Source organism: Sciurus vulgaris, assembly GCF_902686455.1.
Source record: "Sciurus vulgaris genome assembly, chromosome: 17".
NCBI lineage: Eukaryota > Metazoa > Chordata > Mammalia > Rodentia > Sciuridae > Sciurus > Sciurus vulgaris.
The window spans coordinates 52669400-52689878 of record NC_136478.1 but is presented as its reverse complement, the minus strand read 5'-3'; the positions used below and the strand labels follow the sequence as shown (position 1 = coordinate 52689878).

General features: G+C 50.6%; 1 protein-coding gene across 1 annotated transcript; it reads right to left on the bottom strand.

Moving 5' to 3' along the window:
• Nucleotides 1-2400: 2400 nt before the first annotated feature.
• Nucleotides 2401-20467, bottom strand: DEDD2 (death effector domain containing 2). Its single transcript, XM_079118611.1, has 6 exons — nt 20246-20467; nt 18774-18914; nt 17797-18163; nt 16260-16382; nt 12044-12184; nt 2401-3620 (listed from the first exon to the last, which is right to left on the bottom strand). The coding sequence occupies exons 3-6, from the start codon at nt 18122-18124 to the stop codon at nt 3229-3231; spliced, it is 984 nt and encodes a 327-aa protein (XP_078974737.1). The 5' UTR covers nt 18125-18163; nt 18774-18914; nt 20246-20467; the 3' UTR covers nt 2401-3228.
• Between the last annotated feature and the right edge of the window lie 12 nt (nt 20468-20479).

Genomic DNA, 20479 nt, shown 5'->3' with positions numbered 1-20479 from the left:
TTTAAACTATTTCACAACTAAAATGTTTGTAGGAGGTGTTGATTTTGCAACATAAAATGAACAGGGAGATTCCCAACCCTGAAAAACCCCGGATGTCCCTCCACCCAGTGTCCTTTGGGTTCCTCCAGCTTCTGCCTGCTCAGTCATGGCTCCGACTACTCTGACCTGCTGGGTCCCTGTCTGGCTCAGCACCAAAGCTGTGTCCAGAATGGAGTCTCCACAGGGTCCACAGCAGAGCCCAGATCAGGGCCTGGCTCACCACACCTCCAGGACCGTTTGCCTCCAAGCCCCAGGCACACCTCATGTCACTAACTTACATGGTCTCTGTCAGGGTCTATGTCTCCTCACCCATTCCTGTTTCCCACCCAGAGGAACGTGGTAGCAGATGGCTGCCGGCCAAATTGGGGGGCGGGAGCGGTGGCTGGTTTTGCTTTTCCACTTACCCGTCACTCTGTCCTTCTGTCTCTCTACCTCCCATTCAGGAATATTCCTTGAGGCCTTCCAAAGGACTCCTGTCTACCTGGAACGCCCCTTCTCCTCCATTCTTCTGAACTCACAAGCATCCCTCAGGGACCTGCCCTTGGCTCCACTCCTCTGTGGAACCATGGTCCACCTTCCTTGGAGCCCCCGCACGCCCCTATTTTCCGTAGTCCCAGTCTGTGCCCACCCTGCTCCACAGAATCCTGTTTTGTTTTGGGGGGGTAGGTAACAAGGATTGAACCCAGGGGCAATCACTGAGCCACATCCCCAGCCCTATTTTGTATTTTACTTAAAAACAGAGTCTCACTGAGTTGCTTAGGACCTCACTAAGTTGCTGAGGCTGGCTTAGAACTCACAATCCTCCTGCCTCAGCTTTCCGAGCAGCTGGGATTACAGGCGAGAGCCACGGCTCATGGCCATAAATCTGTTTCTTCACTGAAGCTCTTTGGGCTCCCTACATTGTCCTCGTGGTCTACAGTGGACCCACCCCCGGGGCCCCATGGGCTCTAATAAACCTACGCGAGCTCCATGGCACCCGGGCTCCTGAAGGTTCTGGAGGCGCGAGGCTTTGCCTCACAGTTCCAGCCACCGCGGACTTCTTGGGCTGCACTGCGCCGGCGCGGTTTCCTCTGTCCGCTGGTTTGGCTTCCTCTCTGAAAGCACATACTAAAATGGTGGGGCTGAAAAGGGCGAGGTGGGAGGGGCTAGAGTGGGGCAGGGCTTGGAGGGTGGAACTGAATCAGGAGTGCCCAGCCAGGGAGGGGGCTGTCATTCACAAGAGGGGTAGGAGTTCAGCCTTAGGATTTGAAGGAAAGGTGCATCCTAGACTTTCCAAAGCCCAGAAATTGCGACCCTGGAAGGGGTTCTAGCAAGCAGCAGCTTCCACCTTCAAGCAGAGGAAAGCTTCAAATTCTAGAAGATTGTGGAAGAACTCCTACACTCCTCTGACCAGAGCACCCATCCCCAGCTGGAGGGAAGGGTGGGAGCAAGTGTAACTATTAAATAGACCTTAAGGGGTACCCAGTAGAACTTTGCTTCCCCCCCACTGCCCTGGCCTCCTAGACTGTACAGGCAGGGTCTGAGATCGATTGCACAACAGCTGGCTGGACCAGCCTGGATGCCTGGACAGGACTCAACTCCTAGACTTGCCACTCCATCCTGTGCATTGACGTAAGTCAAGGGGTCAGGGGCACACAACCCCCGAAGGGCAGCTCTTGTGAATGCCTGTCCACCTTCCCCTAAGGATGACCCACCCAAAGCCCCACTCTCTCAAGCCTAGGCAAAGGGTGATTGGCTCCTCAGGGTCCACAGCAGAGCCCAGCTCAGGGTCTGACACACAACACCCCTAGGACCATTTGCTGCCAAGTCCCAGGTTCCCTTCCCCTCACAGGAAAAACTGGGTATTGTGTAAGCAGGAGTTCCTGAGCCCTTTCCACAGGTGATGGGGAAGAACGGAGGCCACAACAACCTCAGTTAGAGCCACACAGGAGGAAGAAGTGTTTGGCCTCAAAAAGAGGAAGAGAGACCCAGGTTAAAAGGTGAATGGCCAGGCATGAAGGTTAGGAGCCACAAGGAGAGATTCTGGGCAGAGAACCCCTGGATGCCTGTCCTTTTAAGTTTCTAAACCTTAGGGCTCCATCAGCCGTGGGGATAGCTGGCTTACCTCACTATGCTCATTAAAAATCCTGGGAACCCCCCAACAAGGGCATACAGGAACAAATCATGTGTGAACAAGGTAGGGAGTTTATGATTCCAAAGCAGTATTTTCTTCTTTGACAGATGAGGAAACTGAAGTCCATAGAGCGGGTCAAACCTGTGGTAGAGGCTGGCAGATGATCCAACAGCCCGAACACCCACCAGCCCATACAGCGGGCCCAGGACATTCCTTCACCCAGCACATCAAGAAATAGTCCTACAGAGCCTGATGCCCACCTATGCCCCTTCCAGGGCAGTTTTATTGGTGCCACTTGTAAAAGGTCTTCCCATCAGCCCCCAAGTGTTTGCCTTTCCTTTCCAAGAAGGTGACTGATTCTGGCCCTGACCCCAAAGACAACAGACAACCTTGATCTGATGCTGCTGCAAAACCCACACGTGACACTCTGGGTAAGGTCCAAGTGCAAGTCTGTGCTGAGCTCTGGGGAGCAGGGGAAAGAGAAGAGAGCTGGGTCTGTATGTGGACACCAGGCAGAGCCCTGGCTGGCTGGAGATGTGTGGGCAAGGTGAGCAGCCCCATGGGCACCCCAGCTCCAGGACCCACTGGTGTGGCTGAAGCCCAAGCCCAGGTAGGGGCAGTAAAATCAGAAATCCTGAGAGAAGCCCTTAGGCCAAAAAAGTATGTGGAGCAGGGAGCCCAGGAAGGTTTCAGAGGGGCTGTGTGTGTGTGTGTTGTGTACTCATGCACATGTGCGCAGACAGCCTGGGGCCACAGACACAATGTGCAACGGGGCTTTGGTGAGTGTGCAGCTATGCCCCCACTCTCTGGAGGTCTGTAGGCCTGAGCCCCCAGCCTCCCAAGGCTAAGGGAACACACGTGGGGGTGGAGAGTTTGGGAAGGAAACTTGGCTAGAAGTGGTTTAGGCCTCAGAACCCACATCCTGTAGGAGAGGCTATCAAGGGGCCTGCTGTCCCGGTGCAGTCCTGAGAGCTGCTGGAGTGGCAGTCCTGTAGGGGCAGAGATGGTCATCTTCTCAAGGGGAAAGGTGATCCGGAGACTCGGAAGAGGTGGGATCAGTCCTGCTAGATCCAAGATCAAGAGGCCTCCGTTGGGCGCCGTCCCCCCTCCTCCTCCATCAGCAACAGGCGGCGCCGGCCAGCCTCATAGTCGGCCTCGTCCACGCTGACCAGCAGGCGGACAGCCTCCCGGCCCACGGCCTCACGCAGGGCCTCAGTTAGGAACACACCCCGCAGGGCTTGTAGCAGGGCGCCACTCAGATAGTCACCCCAGAAGGCGTCCAGATAGGAGAGCTCTGAGAACTTGATGTCACACACCACAGAGCCCAGGTCCCTTGAGCGTAGCACTGCAGTGGCCTGCCCAAACACGTCCAGCTGTCGCGCCAGTGCCTGGGGTCTCCGGGACGCCACACCCTGCTCCAAGGCTGGCCCATGCTCACAGTACTCTGCTCGAACCCGGAGCCGGATATCTGCAGGGGAAGGAGGGATCTGTCAGTAGGTGCCCACCATCCTGACACCCTTCCTCCCTTCAGCCTCTTCCCACAGGCCTGCCCCCTGCCCCCTTCCAGAAGCCACACCCAAGGACTGTGAAGTAATAACGAAAATCCCTTTGCTCCTTCCCAGACCTAGTGTCCTTGCTGCTCCTCAACCACCAGGCACTCTCAGGCTGATCCCTGCCTCTCCCCAAGCCAGGGGTACTTTCCCCGGATCTCCACTGGGCCCACCCCCCCAAATCCTGCAATCTTTGCTTGAACATGCCCTTCCCAATGAGGCACACCTGACTGGCCTGTGACACTCCACCTGCCACCCACCTCCCCAGGCACTGCCCCAACCAGCTCTTTTTTCCCAAGGTGCTTATTACCTTCTAACTTACTCCACAGACTAATACTGAACCATCATCCGTCTCCCCTAACGAGAACTCCCTGAAGGAGGGGATCTGCTGTCTGTTTTGTTCACTGGTACATCCTTGTGGCACACAGCAGGCACTTAGTGTGAGTTGTGAATGAAGCAATGCATGAACTCACAGACCTGCCTTCAGGCAACCAGCCTCGTACCACCCCTCAGAGTGAGAGTCCCAGGCCACCCACATCTGCACCCTCTCAGCAAGCTCCAGGCAGGCAAGGAGCCTGAGCAGGCCCCAGTGGGAGGCAAGCACTCTGTCCAAGACTAAGACGGCGGTAAGCCTAGAGCTGCTGGGGGCTGCTGTGCCACCAAAGGAGACCAAAGTCCACACAAGGGTACAGGGGAAAGGTTCCAGAGTTTCTCATGTGGTCAAAGAAGAATCATCAGGCACACCAGGCCTACATTGTCAGCCACAATCAATTCCTGTTTTTTGTTTTGTTTTTGTTGCTGTTGTTTTGGGGGGCGGGGTGCCGGGGATGGAACCCAGGGTCTCGTACATGCTAGGCAAACGCTCTGCCACTGACTTACACCTCCAGCCTTTTTATTTGTTTTCTATTTTGACAGGGTCTCATTAAGTTGGCAAGGCTGGCCTCAAACTGGTGTTGGCAATTCCCCCACCTCAACCTCCAGAGTATCTGAGTAGCTGGGATTACCAGGCGAGTACCCCACACCCAGCATAATCTATTCTCTTTTTTGCTTAAACCTGTTTGAGTTGAACTTCTGTCACTTACAATTCTACCTTCATCTGCCCAGATGAGGTGGCAGGGCATGGGACACAGGATTTTTGAGGCTGTCCCTACAAGCGAGAACTTGGGCCTATCACCTCTCCTGGGACGACTGAATCTCCGCCTGTGAAGTGGGGCTGGTAAACCCTGCCAACACGGGGTGACTCCAAAGACGAGCTGCATGCTGGAACTGCAGTGGCAGACAAGCAAACACTCAGAGCACTATCTGCTGGCACTACTCCCAAGGCCTGAATCATAAGATCTCCTCTAATCCACAAAGGACGCTGTGAGACAGGACCAGTCAGCACCCCAGTTTACAGATGAGGAAATGGAGGCAAAGAGAAGTGAAGTAGCTTGCCCAAGGTTGCATGTCAGGCAATGACAGTGTTCAACAAACAGCATTTAACCTTCTCTGCCCAGAGAGCAGGCTTCTTTTTTTTTTTTTTAAATAGTTGTAGATGGACACACAACACCTTTATTTTATTTATTTTTATGTAGTGCTGAGGATCAAACAGTACCTCACACACGCTAGGCTAGAGCTTTACTACTGAGCTACAGCCACAGTCCCAGAGAACAGGTTTCTAAGTTGGAGGATCTGATTCCAACTCAGGACCTTAGGCACTGCTGTGTGAACTGGGACAAGTCACAACCTCTCTGATCACAGGTTCCTGCCTAAATCAGGTCATAATCCCTTCCTGTGAAGAGCCATTAAAGAGAATTAAAAAGACAGCAATGAACAGAAAGAATAAGCTAGTGCCTCGCCTGGTGCACATGGGTGTCTAAGAATGGTGGCTGCCGACTGCTGTGCCAGGCTAAGTGTCTGGCATCTGGGAATACAGCGGTCAGCCCTGAGGGGCAGGGGCTACTGTCAACCCATCTAACAGAAAGGAAAGCAAAGTCCTGGGAAAGGAAGTCTCCTGCCAAGTGCTCTGCTCACTTTTCATAGGAGTGTCAGCAGAAAAGTAGAAAGCAAGTACCCTGCACCCCGGACAACTTCTCACCCCACCCACTTCCTCCTCCCACCCCAAACCCTTCCTCTTTCTGCCTCCAGGGGAACTGTATTGCCTCCACTCAAGGCCCAGGGAAGCCTCCCCTGCCCCAGTCCCCAGGTACCCCACGGCCCTTGGTCCCATCTCCCTCTACCCTGAGGACCAGATAAGCTCAAGGGCCCTCATCTTTGACTCTGTTAAGTGCCTAGCTATGCCCTCAATGTGGGTGGGGATCAGGGGCTGGGAGGAACAACACCTGCCCAAGGCCACACAGGGCAGGGCAGCAACAGAGGCAGAACCAGCTAGCAGAATCCCACAGACCTGGAGGTGAATCCCAGCTCTGCCACTCTAGCTGTGGGGCCTTGGGTATGTGACCTCACCTCTCTGAGCCTCAGTTTCCCCATCTGAAAAAGATAAACAAACAAGAGGTCCCTGCTGCACTGTGGAGGCATGAGGATAAAATGAGGCAACTCGCCAGTGCCTGACTTGGCCTATGACACAGGAATGCCCCAAAAACAGGAACTGCGATGTCGACACCCACCTCTCTGCCCCCATGGCCCCTGCCCACACCCTCACTTCTCTCGCCTAGGTCCCTAAGCCCACCTCCTCCTTCATCAACTCCCTCACTGCTACATTCTCCCATGCCTCACTCCTTCACAGAATGGCCTATCCCTCTTCCTCTGCCCCCAATACCTCCACTCACCCACCAAGGCTAGGTTTCAGGGACTCCTTTTTTCCTACCCAGCTGATCATCTCCCAGCTCACCCTTCTCAGCCAGGGTGTTAAGGGCCCCATGTGGAAACCTATTCATGCAGAGTGCCTGCCACAAGGGGACGAATGGAGGACAAGGCCAGGGCAGGCTCATGAGCTCTCGCTCAAGCTCTCACTCAAAAGATATTTACTGGCTGGGTGCAGTAGCACGCTCCTGTAATCCCAGAGCGTGGGAGGCTGAGGCAGGAAGAGGCAAGTTCAAAGCCAGCCTCAGCAAAAGCGAGGAGCTAAGCAACTCAGTGAGACCCTGTCTCTAAATAAAATACAAAGAAGGGCTGGGGATGTGGCTCAGGGGTTGAGTATCCTAAGTTCAATCCCCTGTACCAATAAATAAATAAATAAATAAAAGGTATTTACTGAGTACCAGACACATGAGGGTAACATGAAGGACCTGCTGCAAGTGAGACAAAGAGATGTGCTGGGGGGAGCACTCTCCAAGTACCAGGCCCTGCCCTTGGCTTCTCCCTAGCTTGGCCTACCTAATCATCTGGGCACTTTCACTATCCCTATTGACACACGAAGAAATCCTTCACAAGAACACAGTGCAGCTGATGTGGAAAATGGGACCATGGCACAAGGAGGGAGTAGGTGGAGGCTCCCCCTGGAAGAGGAGAACCAGGGGTGACCACTCCACCCCAGTCCAGCCCTGAATCATGTATTTACATACCACCTTTCCTTGACTCTGCACCAAAACAGGTGCCACTCGTGATGTCTACTATGGGCTGCACACCCTCTGATCATCCCAGGACCTTATGAGGTGATGCTGTTGTTATTTTCTTTTTGCATCTAGGGATACTGAGGCATAGAGGTTGAGTCACCTGCCTGAGGCCAGAATGCCATCCAAGGTATGTGGCTCAGAGCCCAGTTCTTAACTACCCCATCCTGTTCACTGCCTCTCACAGAAGCATATACAAGATGCATAATTAAGACATCCTGAGGACAGGGAAAGAATGATACAGAATGAGTTACAATTTAGACAAGATCAGAGAGTTCCTCTCTAGGAAATGACACCTGAAGTAAATTTTTTATGGAGTTTTAGCCAGGAGAAAAGGAAAGAATGGCTTTCTTGGCAGGAAGAGAGACACTTGTGTAAATCAGGGAGGAAAATTAACTTGGGAGGTTTACAGGCCCAGGGGCCAGTGTGGCCAGAACATGGTAGAAGAGTAGAGATAGCAGGGTCAGAGGTCTGGTATCACTCACAAGCAGAATACCATGTTTCTGGAGCTTCTGGAAATGACCACACCTCTCTGTGCTTCAGTGGGCTTCCTCCATAAAACAAGGCTCACTCCAGCACCAGTTCTCAAGGGCTATGGTGCGAATAACACAGCTGCAAAACACAGCTCTGAGCCCAGGCCTGGGATGAAGGAAGGATGGCACTGCCTGACTTGGACATGACTCCAGTCATTCTGTGGGAAGTGGCAGTTGGCAGCAACAGGGCCAGAGCCTCTGATGACTGTCCAGGATGGAAGCGAAGGATATGGGAAAAAGTGGATGGACTGGTCCAGGTGTGGCAGTGAGGGGCGAGGCAGGATGAGCATCTGTGTGACCTGGGCCGGGGGCTGGCTGAACTATTTCCAAGTTGGCAGCAGTGGGTAATGCTCCTACCCCAGTACATCTGGGGGATCTACCTTCCTAGAGTGGAGAGTTGCTCGCACTTTCTGCCCATTTCCCAGATGGGCCCTTGCACCCTCTTCCCTCACCTGGTTCCAGGATCTCCAGGAAGCCCCTGCCCGCTTCCTAACAGAAGAACACACCACTGCCTAAAAGTGAGCCTGGGACTCAAAACATCAAACCAGAATCTGAGCAAGCCTCTTCAGACCCAACTGTCTATTCCCAGGACAATCGACAGTGTTAAATCAGCCCTACCTCAGGAAATATCGCAAGACAAATACCACAAATGATGCAAGAGGGCAAAGAGGAATGGCAGGGGATTCTAGAGATTTGGAGAGACTTCAGAGAATCCACATTTATGAGCTGATTAGAAATTTAAGCACTATTGAGATATGTGACACATAGGAATTATCATTACTAAATTTTTTGGTATGATAATGTTTTAAGGAATTGTTCTGTTATAGAGATACACAGTAGAACATCTGCCCATAAAATATAAAGACAACCAAAAGTGACTCCAAAACAACAAGGCTCGTGAGATATCAGCCACAGTTGACAACTGCCAAAGCTTGATGACAAGGTCCTGGGGTTGTTACACCAGCTGACTTGCTTCAGAATATTTTCTACAAAAAAAGTTGGGGTGGGGCAAGCAAAGCTGATCCTGCCATTCGAATTCTCCAACTGCTTCCACAATTCAAAAAACAAAAAATGCAAAGACTCTGGAAGATCTGCCCTGGTTACCTCTCCTGCCACCACACGAGGGCCAGCACTACATGCCATCTTCCAAAAGTCTCCCCGTGGCCCCAGTCTCAGTCTTGCCAGCTTCCTTGCAACCCCTTGACTACCACAGGCACGCTTCCACTTCGGCCTCTGTTCCTACTGTCCCCTCTGAGGAACACTTCCTGACATCTAACTTGGGTTTCTCCTCCTACCAGAACACATCTCAGTGAAGGCAGAGGCCTCCCAGGCCCACTGTGCCTAGCACGTATTAAGTCCTCTATAAATGCATGCAGAATAAACAAATTAATAAATCCTAGCTTCAGCCTAGCTCTGTTGCTGCCACTCAGACTAATGACTTCCTTTCCCTTGGCCTGTTTCCTTCTTTGCAAAAGGGATGCATTACCGGCTCCCTCAATGGCTACCTGAGAATTCAAGGTCAGGCAAGTAACAGGATGGGTCTGAGGTGAGAAAGATCAGAGGTCTTATTATGAAGCCTAGGATCCCCAAGTACCCTTCTCACACACTCAGACATTAGAGGAGTTTAGTCTAGTTCTAGTCCTCAATAGAAGCAGCTGACAGCCGTCAACCCCCATAAGTGTCACAGATTGGAGGAACAAGAATGGTAAGCCTCTTCTTCAATTAGGTCAGGAGGGGCTTCCTTCCACCTGTAGCACTGGCCCTTGTGGCCTCTTTAAAGGTAAGGCATCCCATCTTTTCAGGGGAAACTGGGGCCCACATGGGGAAAGCCTCACTCCAGCCCCACCCTGCCTGGTGAGTCAGCAATCAACCCTGTGTGCCCATCCCTGGCAAGATCCAACCACACCCTGGTTAATATCCTCCTGGCCTCAGGGAAGAGACCTGAAGCCTGGCCTGGCCTGTTCCTGTACTCCCCAAGGCAGTGACTCCCTCATCCACCCAGCCAGCCTGGTTGCTCTGGTAATTACCACCTGACTTGGGGGAGAGTCACCACCAGGCAGTCACCCCCTTAAGCCAGGAGGTATATGAGGACACAGGGCTGGCTCTGTTGCTCTTTTCCTGCCAGCATCCAGCACAGGAATCTGCAGCCTCATCTATGAAGTAGGTTTGACACCCACTTGCCTGGAAGGCCACCCTGGGCACTAGGAGGAGCAAGTGTATGTCCTTCATGGGACAGGGTGAGATCCCTTACGCTTGAACAGCTGCCCCATATCTCCATGTCTACTTCCACTCCAGCCCTGGCCTAAGCATGCCACCGGCTCTTCCAAACTTTCCTGACTTCTAGCTTCCACATCAGTCTCTTTGTCCTAATCCTTTCTCTTGTGCACCTGCTGCTTATTCTGCCGCTCCCTGCTTCGAGGATGCCTGGGGCTCCCTCCTCGCATCATTTGGTCCCAGGCTCTGCGCAGGGGTGCTTCTCAGGCCCAATAGCATGTATGGCTCTTGGTCCCCTCCCTGGCTGTATGATTTTCCAGAGCAGTCACCACCAGCTGACATTACATGATATGCTGATGTATTTGCGAGTTATCTGTCTGGCCCACTATCTGGTAAGCTCCTCGAAGCTAGACACTTCTCCGCCTCAAAGCCAAGGCCAGTGCTTGGCATAGAGATCATATTCAATAATGAAGACCAGGTGAAGGAGTGAGTAAATGGACCTTCCAGGGCTCCCCCCACTCCCAGAGTAAAGTCTGACCCTCCAGGGCCTCCCACTGACCGCCTTTCCCCTGCTCCCACTCACAAATCTCTTCTCCCAACAGACTCACCCTGTCTACGTCCTGCTGTGGACACTTTGTACTTAAGGGTCACTGCCAGGAGTGCCCTTCCCAGCTCCTCTTCTAGCGTCCCTAACCTTGTCCTGGGGCTGGTCAGAGGGATCCCCTGCACACCCAGCACCCTGTACTCACACTCCTCATGGCACCACCATCAGCCTGGCTGCCACATTCCCTCATCTGTCTCCCCTGCAGTCTGGGAACGTAGCTTGGAAATCATACATGATCCCCTTTCGTCCTTGGGCTTGCCCAACTAAAAGGGAGTACCAGAGAGAAGGGCAGAGATGGTCCACGGCGACGTCCTCCCCATAGGACCAGGCAAATTTCTCATGGGCAAGTCATGCGAGTCTCCACAGCAGCACCCTCCCCAACATCTCACCCACCTGTCTGTAGTAATGCCCTATATGTCTAAAATATTCCCTTGATTCCTTGGCCCACCCCTTCCCACCCTCTCCAACCTGACTACCCCAGGCCAGACCTCTGCCCTCCTCCTCAAGGGACTACACAGTCTGTCCACTCATTTCACAGCTTCCGCATTACTTCATGCACTAGACAGGCACCCAACAGAGCGTGTTCTAGAAGCCCAGCACTACTCTAAGCTCTGTACAAACTGTAACTCCCTCACTCAATTTCCAGATGGAGTTAGAAGTGCCTTGAAAAAAACAGGCATCAGGTCACATTACGCCCTTAACACCCTCTGACAGCCCCAGAATCAAAGACAAAAATCCAAACTCTCCTTTGCCCCGTGGCCTGCCTGGTTCTTCTGGACCTGTTCCTCACTTTCTCCTCATGGCACCTATCATCCTCTAAAGTTTTGGTTTGTCACCTGACTGTTAAGATCAGCTGTGCGAGAACTGCCCTATTGCAGTCCTGCCTGATGTCCAGCAACAGCAAGACTAAGAACAACTTCACACATCACGTGCCCTGGGCCAAGCACTTTTCTCGTAACTCCAGTCAGGACCATTAGGAGCCTTGTTTTATCATAAATGTTCAATCTGACCCCGAGAGATTCAGGCACCTACCCAAGGTCAGAAAGCTTGGTTTTAAGTGTTGAGGCCAATTTGTGACTCAGGCAGCCTGGGGTCCTTGTTTTACTATCTCTGCAATATCCACCACTGAACAAGTGATGACTGTTAAAAAGGTAGCCCCTACAGATGTTTGCTGAACAAACAAATGAAACTGAGGCAGAGGGTTATCATGGAAGGCTTCCTTGAGGAAGTGGCATGTGATGTGCTCTCAACTACAGGCAGGATATAGACAAGCAAGATGGCAACAGAGAAAGCAAAAATTACACTGTTGAACAGTGGCTGAGCTGCTGCCCACCTGCCAGGTATGTCATGCTCCTGACAAATGCCTGTCTGTCCTACCCTCCAACTCTACACCCTGCTCTGGGCACTGAACATGCATCCCAAGACCCACAGGCACCTACCACAGGTCACTTTGCCTTCTGATGTGGACCTGGTTGGCTCCTGCTGCTGCTGGGGGGTGGCTGGGCCCCCTCTCCGCCGCCGCCTGGCACCACCACTGGGCCGGCCCCGACTCCGACGCTGCCGTTTGGTTGGTGGGGAGCCTGAGGACAGACAGAGGGGCAGCTGCTGAGGACCAGGATGACAGGCAGGGCTCCAAAGTGGGTGCCCAGGAGGAGCTCAAGGTCACTATGGGTACTATGAGCTTTTGAAGGAGCCCCTTTAGAAGTGGCCCTGTCGAGAAGACAGAGGTACCACCTACCATCATCTGGAAGGGCAGAGAGGTACACCTACGTCCCGCAAGCCCTGCCAGGTCCGACTCTAGAGAAGCCCCAGTATACTCACACCAGGAGACAGGCATGCCAATGGATACTGGGCATCGTTTATAATCACACAAACATGAAAACGACGCTAGTGTCTGACAAGAAAAAGAATGGCTTCTAGGATATAGACTGTTGAGGGAATAAAACAAGGGGCAAAATAAATTTCCAATTTTGCATAAGAAAGTAGAGGAAATAAGCTGGGCAGGCTCACACCTGTAATCCCAGTGACTTGGAGGCTGAGGCAGGAGGAAGTTTGAGGACAGCCTGGGTAACTTGCAAGACTCTGTCTTAAAATAAAATTTAAAAAGGGCTTAAAATAAAAATTTAACAAGAGTTTTAATTTTATCTAAAATATAATTTGGAAGGTAGCCAGGTGTGGTGGCACACACCGGCAATCCCAGCAACTCAGGAGACTGAGATAGTAGAATTTTAAGTTCAAAGCCAGCCTCAGCAACTTAGCAAGGTTCTGTCTCAAAATAAAAATTACAAAGGTCTGGGAGATATAATCCAGTGGTAAATCACTGCTGAATTAAATCCCCAGTACCCATCCCCCCCCAAAAAAAACCCACACATTATGTGTGTTACTTTTTGCAAGATGAAGCACTGGAAGAACACATTGAAAATAAATGAAATTGGCTATGAACCACTTGCAGGAGGCAAGGATAGACATGACTTTTTTTTTTTTTTTTTTTTAATATTTGGAATTGAACTCAAGGTTCTCCCTCCTGCTTCAGCCTCTGGAGTTGCTGGGATTACGGCGCACCACCCCACCTGGCTAGAAATGACACCTCTAAGAATACTTTTTAAAAACACACTTTAGTTTTCCTTTTAGTCAGTAACTGTCTTACACACTCAAAACTTAAAAGAAAACAAGAAGTAACAACCTATAAAATTAAACACATATAGAAACAAATGAATCTAACTGTATACATCATTGGTAACATATGAACACTCAGAGGAAAAAAAAATTCAGGAAGCTAGGAAGAACACTCTGAATGCAAACTCTCTGTGCGAAATGATCAAAGAACAAAAAGAATCACAAACAAAGCCCCACCCCCAGGACTAGGATTAAACCCAGGGATGCATTACCACTAAGTCACATACATCCCCAGCCATTTTTATTTTGAAATAGGGTCTTGCTAAATTGCTTAGGGCCTTGAGAAATTACTGAGGCTGACCTCAAGCTTTCAATCCTCCTGCCTCAGTCTCCCAGGTTGCTGAGATTATAGGCACATGCAAACAAATCTTACATTTCAAGTCAACAATGATATTGACTTTATAATTTTGATGCTACTTTATTGTTGTAGAATAAAATAAATATATATCTAAAGTGTCTTAAAAGTCAACATTTTCCATATTAAAAACTCCTTGTAATGTTAACTTCAAATTCAGAAATATTAATGGGAACTTATTTATTTATTTATTTTGCCATACTGAGGATTGAACCCAGGGCCTTGTGCTTGCAAGGCAAGCACTCTACCAACGGAGCTATATCCCCAGTCCTCTATTTTTTTATTTATGTTTGTGGTATTAGGAATTGAACCCAAGGCTTTGTGAATGCACAAAGCACACTACCACTGTGTAGTAGAGCACTTGTCTGGCACATGTGTGACACTGGGTTTGATCCTCAGCACCACATAAAAATAAATAAGGTGCTGGGGTTGTGGCTCAGTTGTAGAGTGCTCACCTGGCATGTGTGAGGCTGTGGGTTCAATCCTCAGCACCAAATAAAAAAATAAATAAAATAAAGGTATTGTGTGCATCTACAACTAAAAAAATATTTTAAAAATTAATTAATTCGGGCTGGGGAGATAGCTCAGCTGGTAGAGTGCTTGCCTCGCAAGTGCAAGGCCCTGAGTTTGATCCCCAGTACTGCAAAAAAAAAAAAAAAAAAAAAAAAAAAAAAAAATTTATTCATTCATTCATTGATTAAAGGTATAAAGAAAAGAAAAGAAAGGGTCTCCATAAATTGCTCAGGCTGGCCTCAAGTTTACAATCCTCCTGCCACAGCCTCCCAAGTGGTACATATCTACACTACTAGTAAGAGGCCAAGGCAGGAGGATGACAAGTTTGAAGACAACATGGGCAACTTAAGGAGACCCTGTCTGAAAATAAAATTTTAAAAGGGCTGGAGGAGTAGCTCAGGGCAGAGTACTTGCCTACTATGTGTTAGGCCCTGGGTCCAATCCTGAGTACCCTCCCCACCCCTCCATCCCACCCCCACAATAAACCAGGCTCTTTGAAAAATAGCCAATTCTAGGGCCAGGGAAAGAAACATTCAAGTTGAGTCTAGGCTATCTTGCAGAGCCACAAAGCAGGAAACTCGCAAAGAATGATGGAGACATGGCAAAAAGAGGCTACCAATTGGAATCCTGGGAAGACTGACTGACTATAACAAAGTAAGTAAGTGGACAACGCCCTACTGATTCTTGAGAAAGAGGAGGGAGGGCAGGCAGAAGAAAAACACCGATGAAAGAATTCCATTTAATAAAGAGAAAAAAAAATTAGAAAAATCACCATTTTACAAATACCAACATGAAAACTAGCTTCAGGCAGGGCACACCCACAAATGCTAAACCCGCTGGGGAAATATCAAGTGTGCCAAATTACCATCCCACAGATCATTTAACTGTAAAATAAAAGGAAAGAAACGTTGCTTTACAACAAATAAATACTGAAGCTATCACCTTAAACAAGTGATCAAATTTCCCCACTCACAAAGGGACAACCAGGCCTTACATGCCCCATAATGTGCTCCAATACAAAGGAGATAGCATCAACCGTGGAGAATCCATGCCAAAATGTAACCTGGATCTAACTAAGTCTCCAGACCTAATATCAACTTCACAGAAAATATAGGGGATAGAGGAACAAGTTAAATGATAACATCAAGAAATAATCACACAAATCCAGAAACAAACATTCTACAAAACAATCAGCCTGGTAGGGCTGACAAGTCAGAAAAGAAAAAGTTTGGCTGAGGATGTGCCTGAGAGGTGGAGGAAGTACTCATGAATGAGGCCCTGGCTTCATCCCTAGCACCAATTTTTTAAAAAGCTAGGGATGTCATTCAGGGGTAGAACACTTGCCTAGCATGTGCCAGACCCTGGGTTCCATCCGCAGTACCACCAAAAAGAAAAGTCTGGATAGAAAGTTTCTATTCTATAGTTAGAAATTAAAAGCCCTAACAACTGCATACACACATAACAACTCAATCATGACTGGATCCTGGAAGCTGAGATGATCTTAATGGATTTGGAAATGAACCATTAGAATATCTGAGAATTAGTAATTATTTTCTGAGTTACAATAATGGTCTTCAGGCCAGTATGCTTATTGTGATGCCTGCTGACTTCAGAGGAAACCTACCGATGTAATTTACCTTCAAAGAGTATGACAGCAAACTCAGAACTGCATATACATACACATTAAGGGGGGGGGGGGCAAATATTACCACTAAATCTAAATGATGGTGTTCCCTGTACTAATCTTTCAACTTTTCTGCACGTTTAAAATTTTACATAATAAAAAAATGGGGAGGGAGAGGTTCAATTGAATAAATAAATTTGCGCAAAGTAAGTAAACCAGTGGAGGCACTGAACGTTAACATCTCAATCACATTCAACTATGACAGCCAGGTACAGAATGACACCCACAACATGAGCCCATTTAAAATGTGAAATGACTCCATATGTAGCTTCAGGACACAAGCTCCTTCCTGTAGCAATAATAAACATAGACACACTTCAAAAACAAGCCAGAACCACCCCTCAGGCCATGGCTAGGTTGAGGAAGGTTTATCAAAGCTCAGAAGGAAGAAAGGGACACTGCCACCATGCCCACCCAGAGGACTCACCTGTGTCCCACTGGCCCTGCTGAGAATCTGAAGAACTGCTCGACTGCCGACGGCGCCGGCAATTGCCCTCTGTCCTTTTTGAAGAAGAGCTGGAGGTGCCATAGCTGTAGCGCTCTGGGGACACTGGGGTAGGACAGAAATAAACATTCATAGTCCTCTGAACTTCCCAGGTCCAGCCCCAACTCCCACCCCTGGAAAAACTCCTGGGCCACAAGGTGCCTGAGTACTCCAGAGTTCAGACCCAAACACCCACTCCTTCTCCAACTCCTCCTGCCCAGAAGTCATTCAGAAGCCTCCTGAGACAAAGGACTCATCACCTTCCAAGGCTGCCCAACTTACATCTACAGTAGCTCCAACTGTCATGCAGCCCTGCAATGGTCCCTTGCCCCTCGCTGACAATCCCAAAAAGCAAGCAGAACTCTGCAGGTTCCCCAAATCATCTTTTCTAGAGCCTGACCTTCATATTTATTAAAAAAAAAAAAAAAAAAAAGTACTGTCAGTCCTTCCCTAGAGGTGCCTTTCTCCTGTGATCCAAATCTCACAGGCTTACTCTGGGTCAAAAAAGCCCATAATCCCCACTTCCCCACTCAGTCACTGCACCTCCAATAACCCAGCCAAGGGCCCAACAGCCTATTCATGCACAGGACTCCTGGCAGCCTGAAATGCTCCTAGCAACTCACTTGCTCAGAACTGTTCTCCTTTTCTCCCAAGGACCACAACTCTGAAGAAGACCAGCCAGGTCTGAATTCTGGCTCCCACACTTCTTAGCTATGCCATATACTGGCCCCTTTGGGATGCACATGTCTTCTCGCTTACCTCTCCATCCCTGCTTGCATGACCTCTCCACTTCTGCCACTAGTCTCTGATGAAGCCAACCTCTTGCCATCTCAAGGCTTGGATATTTGCCTTTCTCTCTGCCTGGGATTTTCTGCCCTGAGATCTGCGCTTGGCTGGCAGTATAGTCTCAGTTCATCTTCTCAAAAAAATCCTCACTGGTCACCTAATCTAAGGCTATCCCATTCCCTTGTTTTAATCTATAAACGTATCTAAGAGTTCATCACTTGCTTATTTTCATGTCTGATTTCCCCATGTAAACTTCATGGTATAAACACCTTTGCCCCATCACCTTACATCCTCTGTGCCCAGAACACGGAATTCAGTTCTAATATGTGGCAAGCTGCTTAACTTTTCTGAACCTATTGTCTCCAGTACAGTGGGGACAGTAGCAGAACTTCCTCTGGGATTACTGGGAGGACATAAGGTGACAGTTAATATGAAGAGATTACCACTTTACCTGGTTTGCCCTTCATAAACAGTTGAAATAATCATTACTGACGTGCCCAAAATTCACAAACTCACTCCCCGCTAAGCCATGCCTCCCTCATGTTGTTTCTCATTGACACTCTGGGAGGTGCGGGTGTGGAATGGGACGGTCTGATGCAGTACTCTTCATGTCGGGGCGCCACACCAGGCCCAGCCCAGCAGGAGCAAGGTCCTCCCCCCACCGGAAGTCTGGCACCTTCCCATTCAACCTTACCTGGCCGGCGCCGCTTGCGCGCCAGGTGCGGCAGTAGGTCGTGTCGGGCCAGCACGCGCAGGAGTTGGCCCAGCAGCCGCAGGTTGCTCTCGTCGCACTGTCCGCGGCGCTCCAGCTCCAGTAGTAGTTCCAGGCCGCTGCGGGCGCGGGCCAGGCCTCCGGCGGCGCCGGGGGCCTCATCCAGCAGAAAGGCCAAGAGCTCCAGTTCGCACTCGGTCAGCTGCCCGCCCACCACCTCGAACATACGGTGAAGGGACAGCATGCCATAGTAGTCCAAGCATTCGTCCTCCTCCCAGCTCGGGGCCAGGGTCGACCCGGACAGCGCCATTCCCGGGGGAGGGATGCGGAACAAGCTCAGAACCAGGGCCTAAAACCCACCGCGGGGAAGACATTGTGGTCAGCGACGCGGCGGCCTGGACTTGACACTGGTCCGTGCCTGTCCCCCACCCGTTTCCGGGCCGGCCGGACAGGGCGGCCCCCAACAGTCTCAGCCGCCCCCTCCCATGTTAGGAAGTGGTATCTCCCGAAGTACCCTAGTAACAGATCGAGACGCCAGACCCCGGTGGTCCTAAGATCAGTCGGGCCAACCAAGCCCAAACGCCCCTCCCCAAGTGGTATGTTCCAAATAGCCTCCCCACCGACCAAAGTAATTAGGCCCCAACAAGCCTCGAGGCCCATTCCAGGACACCTTGTCTACTGCACTGTGACTTTGGATAGTAAATATCCGGTTGTGGTCCTTGGCTCTATCCAGTGGTACCGTTCAATTAGCCCCACCACTCCACCCAACAGGTACCGTCCGAAAGTGACCCTCTGCACCCTACAAGTGGGAGCGACTAAAGCAGTCTTTCGCTCCAGACAGGTGATACTGTCCGAACCCGACCTCTGGCCCTTTTAAGGGCCGTCCCGCCCTCCCCCCAGCGCCCAAGTGGTTTCTTCTACCCGCCATCAATCGCCCTTAGGCCTCTCTGGATCCTCACCGGATTCCGGCGTCCGACGACTCCAGGGCGACGGCCGCAGCCACTTGTTTTGGATCTTTCTGGCACCTTCTCTATTATTACGCCTGCGTCACCTCGCTCCTCCTCCTTCCCCCAACTCGCGCAGGTGCGACCGCCACGCCCCTTAAGCGCAAGCGCAGAAAGAAACCATCAAGCCCCACCCCTCCCAGGCCACCTGACTTGTCCCCAACAGAAGCTTCCTGGCTCGGTTGTGCCGCGCTTGCGCAGGGCGAGAGCCTGGCTACATCCGACGCATGGTTGCAGGCTCCCTACTTCCCGTCCTTGACTTAAGCAACCGAGTCCCTGTTGCCCCACGTCACGACCTGTTGGAACTACTGATATCGTATCAGCCCCTTCCTGATCACGGCCCAGACGCGCACACTACTAGACCCTCAGCTGCCTATAGCAAAGGACTATAATTGCGACCGTCCCGTTTCCAAGTAGTGCCCAGGCCTCTTATAATCGTGACATGGACATTCCTTCCATTATACTGTCCCCACTCCTAATGGCAACCAAGGGCCTACATCTCAACTGTGCTGTCCCTTGATCCCGACTGGAAAATCCCTCATCCAGAATCCCCCCTTCATCTTTAAATACCCCCCCCCCCCCCAACATTAAGACCAGGGTTCTTAAAGTCATGGTACCTCCTTCAAAATCTCAATAGATCTTTCCATCCCTACATGCACCTCTCAAAGCCGTCCATCATAAATCCCTTCCCAAAACAGTGAGACTCAGTCACGACTACACACACACACACACACACAAACACACACACACACACCACTCAGGGTAGGAATGGTCCCTCCACTCCTTCCATCTCTGCCTTCCCAGGTCATGAAGCCATCCTGATTCCCCTTCCCCAACCTGAACCAACTAAAGCAGGTTTGTAGGGGAAGTTGGCGTGGAGGATGTGGTATCTGCGCGTCCCCTGCCGCTGGGCCTTGGGCGTGGTTGCCACCCCGCCCCTACTTAGGTGACTCAAGGTCAGAGCCAGCACGTGTCTGAAACAGGTCTCCTTCCCCGACCGGTTCCCACCCCTGAGATTATCTCCCCTTGGGAGGCAGGAAACCCGGCTCAGCAATGGCTCTGCTTGTGCTGCAGCGATAACCTAGGAAGAATCCCTTTCTTTCTCTGGACCTGTTTCCCCACCTATGAAACAGATAATGGCAATGGTCCCCTACAGATGCATGGTCCTGGACTTTATACACACCAAGTGTCCTATACTATCATTAAAGAAAACCAAGGTAGAGGGGTAAAGAAAAGCAAATTCACAAACCGAAAAGGATTATGTCCGTGTTAAACAGCTTATAATGGGCACCCACGGTGATTCAGGTCCTGTGCTGGGCACTTTTATGTGTGTGATATCATCCAATTCCTTTAACAGCTTTTGGCGTGGATATTACTCAAGCCCATCTTACATATGAGCAAAACTGAGGCCCACAGAGGGGAAGTACCTCCAGAGTGTGTCTGGTTCCAAAGCTGTTCTCTCAGAGATGATCACTCTTCAGCTGTGAAATGACACCACTGTCGAGGTCTCCCGCTGCCCAGTTCACTCTACGGGACCTCGTTCTTTAAGAGTGCTCACTTCTCTCCACTGAACTTTTCAAATTCTCAGCAGAAAAGGAGCGGCCACGGAAAACTGCGCAGGCGCTTCTCTTCGCCCCGGGCCCCACCCACAGTGCCAGATG